Here is a 9,048-nt window from a genome sequence, read left to right as displayed (position 1 = left end):
CACACCCGGTGTGGGACTGAGCCCCTCACACACAGAGCAGGAAAGGCCCAGGCTTCATTCCCGGCCTGTGCTGAGTTAGCCTGATCTCACCCAGTGTGGTACTGAGCCCCACACACACAGAGCAGGAAAGACCCAGGCTCCATTCCCGGCCTGTGCTGAGTTAGCCTGATCTCACACCCGGTGTGGGGACTGAGCCCCACACACACAGAGCAGGAAAGACCCAGGCTCCATTCCCGGCCTGTGCTGAGTTAGCCTGATCTCACACCCGGTGTGGGACTGAACCCCACACACACACAGAGCAGGAAAGGCCCAGGCTCCATTCCCGGCCTGTGCTGAGTTAGTCTGATCTCACACCCGGTGTGGGACTGAGCCCCACACACACAGAGCAGGAAAGACCCAGGCTCCATTCCCGGCCTGTGCTGAGTTAGCCTGATCTCACACCCGGTGTGGGACTGAGCCCCACACACAGAGCAGGAAAGGCCTAGGCTCCATTCCCGGCCTGTGCTGAGTTAGCCTGATCTCACACCCAGTGTGGGACTGAGCCCCACACACACACAGAGCAGGAAAGGCCCAGGCTCCATTCCCGGCCTGTGCTGAGTTAGCCTGATCCCACACCTGGTGTGGGACTGAGCCCCACACGCACACACAGAGCAGGAAAGCCCCAGGCTCCATTCCCGGCCTGTGCTGAGTTAGCCTGATCTCACACCCGGTGTGGGACTGAGCCCCACACACACAGAGCAGGAAAGGCCCAGGCTCCATTCCCGGCCTGTGCTGAGTTAGCCTGATCTCACACCCGGTGTGGGACTGAGCCCCACACACACGGAGCAGGAAAGGCCCAGGCTCCATTCCCGGCCTGTGCTGAGTTAGCCTGATCTCACACCCGGTGTGGTACTGAGCCCCACACACACACAGAGCAGGAAAGTCCCAGGCTCCATTCCCGGCCTGTGCTGAGTTAGCCTGATCTCACACCCGGTGTGGGACTGAGCCCCACACACACACAGAGCAGGAAAGACCCAGGCACCATTCCCGGCCTGTGCGGAGTTAGCCTGATCTCACACGGTGTGGGACTGAGCCCCACACACACACAGAGCAGGAAAGACCCAGGCTCCATTCCCGGCCTGTGCGGAGTTAGCCTGATCTCACACCCGGTGTGGGACTGAGCCCCACACACAGAGCAGGAAAGACCCAGGCTCCATTCCCGGCCTGTGCTGAGTTAGCCTGATCTCACACCCGGTGTGGGACTGAGCCCCACACACAGAGCAGGAAAGACCCAGGCTCCATTCCTGGCCTGTGCTGAGTTAGCCTGATCTCACACCCGGTGTGGGACTGAGCCCCACACACACAGAGCAGGAAAGGCCCAGGCTTCATTCCCGGCCTGTGCTGAGTTAGCCTGATCTCACACCCGGTGTGGGACTGAGCCCCACACACACAGAGCAGGAAAGACCCAGGCTCCATTCCCGGCCTGTGCTGAGTTAGCCTGATCTCACACCCGGTGTGGGTACTGAGCCCCACACACAGAGCAGGAAAGGCCCAGGCTCCAGTCCCGGCCTGTGCTGTGTTAGCCTGATCTCACACCCGGTGTGGGACTGAGCCCCACACACACACAGGGCAGGAAAGACCCAGGCTCCATTCCCGGCCTGTGCTGAGTTAGCCTGATCTCACACCCGGTGTGGGACTGAGCCCCACACACACACAGGGCAGGAAAGACCCAGGCTCCATTCCCGGCCTGTGCTGAGTTAGCCTGATCTCACACCCGGTGTGGGACTGAGCCCCCCACACACAGGGCAGGAAAGACCCAGGCTCCATTCCCGGCCTGTGCTGAGTTAGCCTGATCTCACACCCGGTGTGGGACTGAGCCCCACACACACACACAGAGCAGGAAAGACCCAGGCTCCATTCCCGGCCTGTGCTGAGTTAGCCTGATCTCACACCCGGTGTGGGACTGAGCCCCACACACACAGAGCAGGAGAGGCCCAGGCTCCATTCCCGGCCTGTGCTGAGTTAGCCTGATCTCACACCCGGTGTGGGACTGAGCCCCACACACAGAGCAGGAAAGACCCAGGCTCCATTCCCGGCCTGTGCTGAGTTAGCCTGATCTCACACCCGGTGTGGGACTGAGCCCCACACACACACAGAGCAGGAAAGGCCCAGGCTCCATTCCCGGCCTGTGCTGAGTTAGCCTGATCTCACACCCGGTGTGGGTACTGAGCCCCACACACACAGAGCAGGAAATTCCCAGGCTCCATCCCCGGCCTTTCCAAACCAAACAATGATATTTATTGAATATATTTTTTGTATATTCTAGCCTCGATTGAGGCATCTTCAGAAAATAATCGCTATTAATTAAATCTGGGAGACTGGAAGGCCCCACGTTGGCTTTAGCGATGTGGAGTTTAATTGGAGTTGACTGGGTTTGGGTGGGACAATTGGGGAGGTGGGTAATTAATTAAGTCTGAGGCTTGGTTGCCTGCCAGGCTTTACAATGCTTCTCTTCATCTCTCCAGCTTTTGGCAACTAATATAGGAAGTTCATGACTGGAGAAACGAGTTTCAGATTGACTGTTTGCCCTGGTGGCAACTGGCTTCAGACGGGGATGACTTCTGTGAGAGAGTTAAAGAGAAAGAGAGAGAGAAATAAAGAGGGGGAGTGACAGAGGGGGGAAAGACGGAGTGATAAAGAGATAGACAGAGACAGAGAGAGGGGCAAGAGACAGATAGAGAGAGGGGGAGAGAGACAGAGAGAGAGGTGGAGAAAGAGAGAGAGAGAGCGAGGGGGACAGACAGAGAGAGAGAGACAGAGAGAGGAAGTGAGACAAATTCAGAGAGAGGGGAAAGAGACAGAGAGAGAGGGTGGGAGAGAGACAGAGAGAGAGAGAGAGGTGGAGAGAAAGAGAGAGAGAGAGAGAGAGACACAGAGGGGGGAAAGACGGAGTGATAAAGAGATAGACAGAGAGAGAGAGAGAGAGCGAGAGAGAGGAAGTGAAACCGAAAAAGAGAGAGACAGAGAGACTGACAGAGAGAGACAGAGAAATAGAGACAGAGAGAGAGCGAGACAGAGAGAGAGAGACTGAGAGAGAGAGACAGAGAGAGAGAGAGCGTGAGACAGAGAGAGAGAGAGAGAGAGAGACAGAAAGAGAGATAGAGAGAGACAGAGAGAGAGAGAGACAGAGAGATAGAGACAGAGAGAGAGCGAGACAGAGAGAGAGAGGAAGTGAAACCGAAAAAGAGAGAGACAGAGAGACTGACAGAGAGAGACAGAGAAATAGAGACAGAGAGAGAGCGAGACAGAGAGAGAGAGACTGAGAGAGAGAGACAGAGAGAGAGAGAGAGAGCGTGAGACAGAGAGAGAGAGCGAGAGAGAGACAGAAAGAGAGATAGAGAGAGACAGAGAGAGAGAGACAGAGAGATAGAGACAGAGAGAGAGCGAGACAGAGAGAGAGAGGAAGTGAAACCGAAAAAGAGAGAGACAGAGAGACTGACAGAGAGAGACAGAGAAATAGAGACAGAGAGAGAGCGAGACAGAGAGAGAGACTGAGAGAGAGAGACAGAAAGAGAGAGAGATAGAGAGAGACAGAGAAAGAGAGAGACAGAGAGAGAGACTGAGAGAGAGAGACAGAGAGAGAGAGAGACAGAGAGCGTGAGACAGAGAGAGAGAGAGAGAGAGAGGAAGTGAGACCAATACAGAGAGAGGGGCAAAAGACAGAGAGAGAGACAGAGAGAGAGAGAGAGAGTGGGGTGGGCGGGAGAGAGACAAAGAGAGAGAGGGAGAGAGAGCTGGAGAGAGAGACAGAGAGCTGGAGAGAGAGACAGAGCGAGGGGGAGAGACAAAGAGACAGAGAGAGAGACAGAGAGCTGGAGAGAGAGACAGAGAGCTGGAGAGAGAGGCAGAGAGGTGGGGAGAGAGACAGAGAAACAGAGAGCTGGAGAGAGAGACAGAGAGACAGAGAGCTGGAGAGAGAGACAGAGAGCTGGAGAGAGAGACAGAGAGACAGAGAGCTGGAGAGAGAGACAGAGAGGTGGGGAGAGAGACAGAGAGACAGAGAGCTGGAGAGAGAGACAGAGAGACAGAGAGCTGGAGAGAGAGACAGAGAGCTGGAGAGAGAGACAGAGAGACAGAGAGCTGGATAGAGAGACAGAGAGACAGAGAGCTGGATAGAGAGACAGAGAGGTGGGGAGAGAGACACAAAGCGAGGGGGAGAGAGACAGAGAGAGAGAGACAGAGTGACAGGGAGAGCAAGGGGCGGGTCTACAGATTAGCTCCGTATTTATAAACTGAGGCGTGTATAAACCACAGGCAGTCTTTGGCGACTGAGAGAGAGAAGATGTCACGGGACTACACAGGCTCGTATTGGTTGGTGCAGCAAGAGAACCTTGACGCCTATCTCAAAGCACTCGGTGAGGGAGACTTAGCGGCAATTCAACCGAGGGGGGCGGAGGGCGGAGGGCGTGCGGGCGGGTGAGTGGACGGACTAGGTCTTTAGACACGGAGAAACTACTGGAACTTTGGTCCGTAGCCTCCTCGGAGGATCTGCCTCCGTGCTGCGACCCGCGCGGGCCGCTCGGTAGGATATTCGACCTTAGGGGGCATCACCCCCGTGCTTTCCCCCCGATCCTGTCTTCGTCCCGACTCCCATGCACTCTCCGGCTGGGGTCACTGTACAGCGATGAGGGGTAGGAACCCTGGCTGATTTTTCCCCCGCTCCCCCCCCGCACCCCCCCCCATCCTGCCCTAAATCCGTGGGCAGTGAGGCCTATTCTAGCCCGGGGATGGACCCTGGGATCTTCCTGCTCTGTGTGTGTGGGGGCTCAATGCCAGTCCCCTGCTGAGATCAGAGCACAGGACGGAGGCCTTGACTTCGATTTGCAAGAATGGTACCAGGGGATGAGGGACTTTAGTGATGTGGAGAGACTGGAGAAGCTGGGATTGTTCTCCTTAGAGCAGAGAAGGTTAAGGGGAGATTGACCAGAATGGTACCAGGGATGAGGGACTTCAGTTATGCGGAGAGACTGGAGAAGCTGGGATTGTTCTCCTTAGAGCAGAGAAGGTTAAGGGGAGATTGACCAGAATGGTACCAGGGATGAGGGACTTCAGTTATGCGGAGAGACTGGAGAAGCTGGGATTGTTCGCCTTAGAGCAGAGACGGTTAAGGGGAGATTGACCAGAATGGTACCAGGGATGAGAGACTTCAGTTATGTGGATAGACTGGAGAAGCTGGGATTGTTCTCCTTAGAGCAGAGAAGGTTAAGGGGAGATTGACCAGAATGGTACCAGGGATGAGGGACTTCAGTTATGTGGAGAGACTGGAGAAGCTGGGGTTGTTCTCCTTAGAGCAGAGAAGGTTAAGGGGAGATTGACCAGAATGGTCCCAGGGATGAGGGACTTCAGTGATGTGGAGAGACTGGAGAAGCTGGGGTTGTTCTCCTTAGAGCAGAGAAGGTTAAGGGGAGATTGACCAGAATGGTCCCAGGGATGAGGGACTTCAGTTATGTGGAGAGACTGGAGAAGCTGGGGTTGTTCTCCTTAGAGCAGAGAAGGTTAAGGGGAGATTGACCAGAATGGTACCAGGGGATGAGGGACTTCAGTGATGTGGAGAGACTGGAGAAGCTGGGATTGTTCTCCTTAGAGCAGAGAAGGTTAAGGGGAGATTGACCAGAATGGTACCAGGGATGAGGGACTTCAGTGATGTGGATAGACTGGAGAAGCTGGGATTGTTCTCCTTAGAGCAGAGAAGGTTAAGAGGAGATTGACCAGAATGGGACCAGGGATGAGGGACTTCAGTGATGTGGAGAGACTGGAGAAGCTGGGGTTGTTCTCCTTAGAGCAGAGAAGGTTAAGGGGAGATTGACCAGACTGGTACCAGGGATGAGGGACTTCAGTGATGTGGAGAGACTGGAGAAGCTGGGGTTGTTCTCCTTAGAGCAGAGAAGGTTAAGGGGAGATTGACCAGAATGGTACCAGGGATGAGGGACTTCAGTGATGTGGAGAGACTGGAGAAGCTGGGGTTGTTCTCCTTAGAGCAGAGAAGGTTAAGGGGAGATTGACCAGAATGGTACCAGGGATGAGGGACTTCAGTGATGTGGAGAGACTGGAGAAGCTGGGATTGTTCTCCTTAGAGCAGAGAAGGTTGAGAGGAGATTGACCAGAATGGGACCAGGGATGAGGGACTTCAGTGATGTGGAGAGACTGGAGAAGCTGGGGTTGTTCTCCTTAGAGCAGAGAAGGTTAAGGGGAGATTGACCAGACTGGTACCAGGGATGAGGGACTTCAGTGATGTGGAGAGACTGGAGAAGCTGGGATTGTTCTCCTTAGAGCAGAGAAGGTTAAGGGGAGATTGACCAGAATGGTACCAGGGATGAGGGACTTCAGTGATGTGGAGAGACTGGAGAAGCTGGGGTTGTTCTCCTTAGAGCAGAGAAGGTTAAGGGGAGATTGACCAGACTGGTACCAGGGATGAGGGACTTCAGTGATGTGGAGAGACTGGAGAAGCTGGGGTTGTTCTCCTTAGAGCAGAGAAGGTTAAGGGGAGATTGACCAGAATGGTACCAGGGATGAGGGACTTCAGTGATGTGGAGAGACTGGAGAAGCTGGGGTTGTTCTCCTTAGAGCAGAGAAGGTTAAGGGGAGATTGACCAGAATGGTACCAGGGATGAGGGACTTCAGTGATGTGGAGAGACTGGAGAAGCTGGGATTGTTCTCCTTAGAGCAGAGAAGGTTGAGAGGAGATTGACCAGAATGGGACCAGGGATGAGGGACTTCAGTGATGTGGAGAGACTGGAGAAGCTGGGGTTGTTCTCCTTAGAGCAGAGAAGGTTAAGGGGAGATTGACCAGAATGGTACCAGGGATGAGGGACTTCAGTTATGTGGAGAGACTGGAGAAGCTGGGATTGTTCTCCTTAGAGCAGAGAAGATTGACAGGAGATTTGATAGAGGTGTTCACAGTCATGACAGAGTAGATAGAGGGAAACTGTTCCCATCGGCAGAAGGGTCGAGAACCAGAGGACACAGATTTAAGGCGATTGGCAGAAGAACTAAAGGCGACCCGAGGAATAACTTTATTAAGCAGCGAGTGGTTAGGATCGGGAATGCACTGCCTGAATGGCTGGTGGAGGCAGATTCAATCGTAGCTTTCAAAAGGTAATTGGATAAGTATCTGAAGAAAAAAAATTGCAAAGCTACAGGGAAAGGGCGGGGGAGTGGGACTAGCTGAAGTGTTCTAGCAGAGAGCCGGCACGGGCTCTACGGGCCAAATGGCCTCCTTCTGTGCTGTAGCCATTCTATGATTCTGTGACTGTGTGATGCTCACCCCTGCTCTCCACCCCGCCCTTGGTCGAATATTCTACTGAAATCACCTTCTGGGAGGGAGGAGGAGAGGAGGGAGAGGAGTGAGGGGAGGGAGGAGAGGAAGGAGAGGAAGGAGGAGGGTTGGGAGGAGGGGAAGGAGGAGGGGAGGGAGGAGGGAGTGAGGGGAGGGAGGAGGGGAGGGAGGAGGGGAAGGAGGAGGGGAGGGAGGGAGGGGAGGGAGGAGAGGAGAGAGGAGGGTTGGGAGGAGGGGAAGGAGGAGGGGAGGGAGGAGGGGAGGGAGGAGAGGGAGGGAGGGAGGGGAGGGAGGAGAGGAGAGAGGAGGGTTGGGAGGAGGGGAAGGAGGAGGGGAGGGAGGAGGGAGTGTGGGGAGGGAGGAGGGGGAGGGAGGAGGGGAAGGAGGAGGGGAGGGAGGAGAGGGAGGGAGGGAGGGGAGGGAGGAGAGGGAGGAGGGGAGGGAGGAGAGGGAGGGGAGGGAGGAGAGGAGAGAGGAGGGTAGGGAGGAGGGGAAGGAGGAGGGGAGGGAGGAGGGAGGGAGGGGAGGGAGGAGGGGAGGGAGGAGAGGGAGGGAGGGGAAGGAGGAGGGGAGGGAGGAGGGAGTGAGGGGAGGGAGGAGGGGTGGGAGGAGAGGGAGGAGGGGAGGGAGGAGAGGGAGGGAGGGAGGGGAGGGAGGAGAGGGAGGAGGGGAGGGAGGAGAGGGAGGGGAGGGAGGAGAGGAGAGAGGAGGGTAGGGAGGAGGGGAAGGAGGAGGGGAGGGAGGAGGGAGGGAGGGGAGGGAGGAGGGGAGGGAGGAGAGGGAGGGAGGGGAAGGAGGAGGGGAGGGAGGAGGGAGTGAGGGGAGGGAGGAGGGGTGGGAGGAGAGGGAGGAGGGGAGGGAGGAGAGGGAGGGAGGGAGGGGAGGGAGGAGAGGAGAGAGGAGGGTTGGGAGGAGGGGAAGAAGGAGGGGAGGGAGGAGGGAGTGAGGGGAGGGAGGAGGGGAGGGAGGAGAGGGAGGGAGGGAGGGGAGGGAGGAGAGGAGATAGGAGGGTTGGGAAGAGGGTTGGAAGGAGGAGGGGAGAGAGGTGGGGAGGGAGCAGGAGAGGGAGGGATGAGGGAAGTGAGGAGAGGTTGGTAGGGGAGGGAGGATAGGGAGGGAGTGGAGGGAAGGGGAGGGGAGAGGGAGGTGGGGAGGGAGGGATGGGAGGGAGGAGGGGTGGGAGAGAGGGAGGAGGTGTGGAAGGAGGAGAGGAGGGAGAGCGGGAGGGAGGTGAGGGGCAGAAGGGGAGAGAGGAGGGAGGGAGAGGAGTGAGGGGGAGGGGTGGAAGGAGGAGAGGAGGGGGAGGGGAGAGGAGGGGAGAGAGGGGGGAGGGGAGAGAGGAGGGGGAGGGGAAGGAGGGGCGGGAAGGGAAGAGAGGGTGGGAGGAGCAGAGAAGGGAGGGAGGGAGGATTGGAGGGAGGAGGAGAGGGAGGGAGGAGAGGAGGGAGGGAGGAGGGGTGGGAGGAGGAGAGGAGGGAGGGAGGGGAGAGGAGGGGGAGGGGAGAGGAGGGGGGGGGAGAGGAGAGGAGGGGGGAGGGGAGAGGAGAGGGAGGGGAGGGAGGGGAGAGTAGAGGGAGGGGAGGGAGGGGAGAGGAGGGAGAGGGGAGGGAGGGGAGAGGAGGGAGAGGGGAGGGAGGAGAGAGGAGGGGGAGGGGAGAGAGGGGAAAGGAGGGGGGGAGAGAGAAGGGGAGGGGAGAGGAGGGAGGGAGAGAGGGGAGAGAGAAGGGGGAGGG

General features: G+C 57.1%; 1 protein-coding gene across 1 annotated transcript in view; it reads left to right on the top strand.

The window, feature by feature from the left end:
- Nucleotides 1-4,217: 4,217 nt before the first annotated feature.
- LOC147091222 (uncharacterized) overlaps nt 4,218-9,048 on the top strand; it is a 28,077-nt gene continuing 23,246 nt past the window's right edge. Inside the window, exon 1 of the mRNA XM_085976485.1 lies at nt 4,218-4,411. Coding sequence (XP_085832611.1) covers nt 4,322-4,411 — 90 coding nt within the window. The 5' untranslated portion in view covers nt 4,218-4,321. The remainder of the gene's footprint in view (nt 4,412-9,048) is intronic.

This window comes from Somniosus microcephalus, unplaced genomic scaffold, assembly GCF_052327205.1.
Source record: "Somniosus microcephalus isolate GS21.2 unplaced genomic scaffold, FLI_Smic_1.0 unresolved_chr3, whole genome shotgun sequence".
Taxonomy (NCBI): Eukaryota; Metazoa; Chordata; class Chondrichthyes; order Squaliformes; family Somniosidae; genus Somniosus; species Somniosus microcephalus.
The sequence above is the reverse complement of the archived record's forward strand: the minus strand, read 5'-3'. Positions and strand labels throughout refer to the sequence as shown.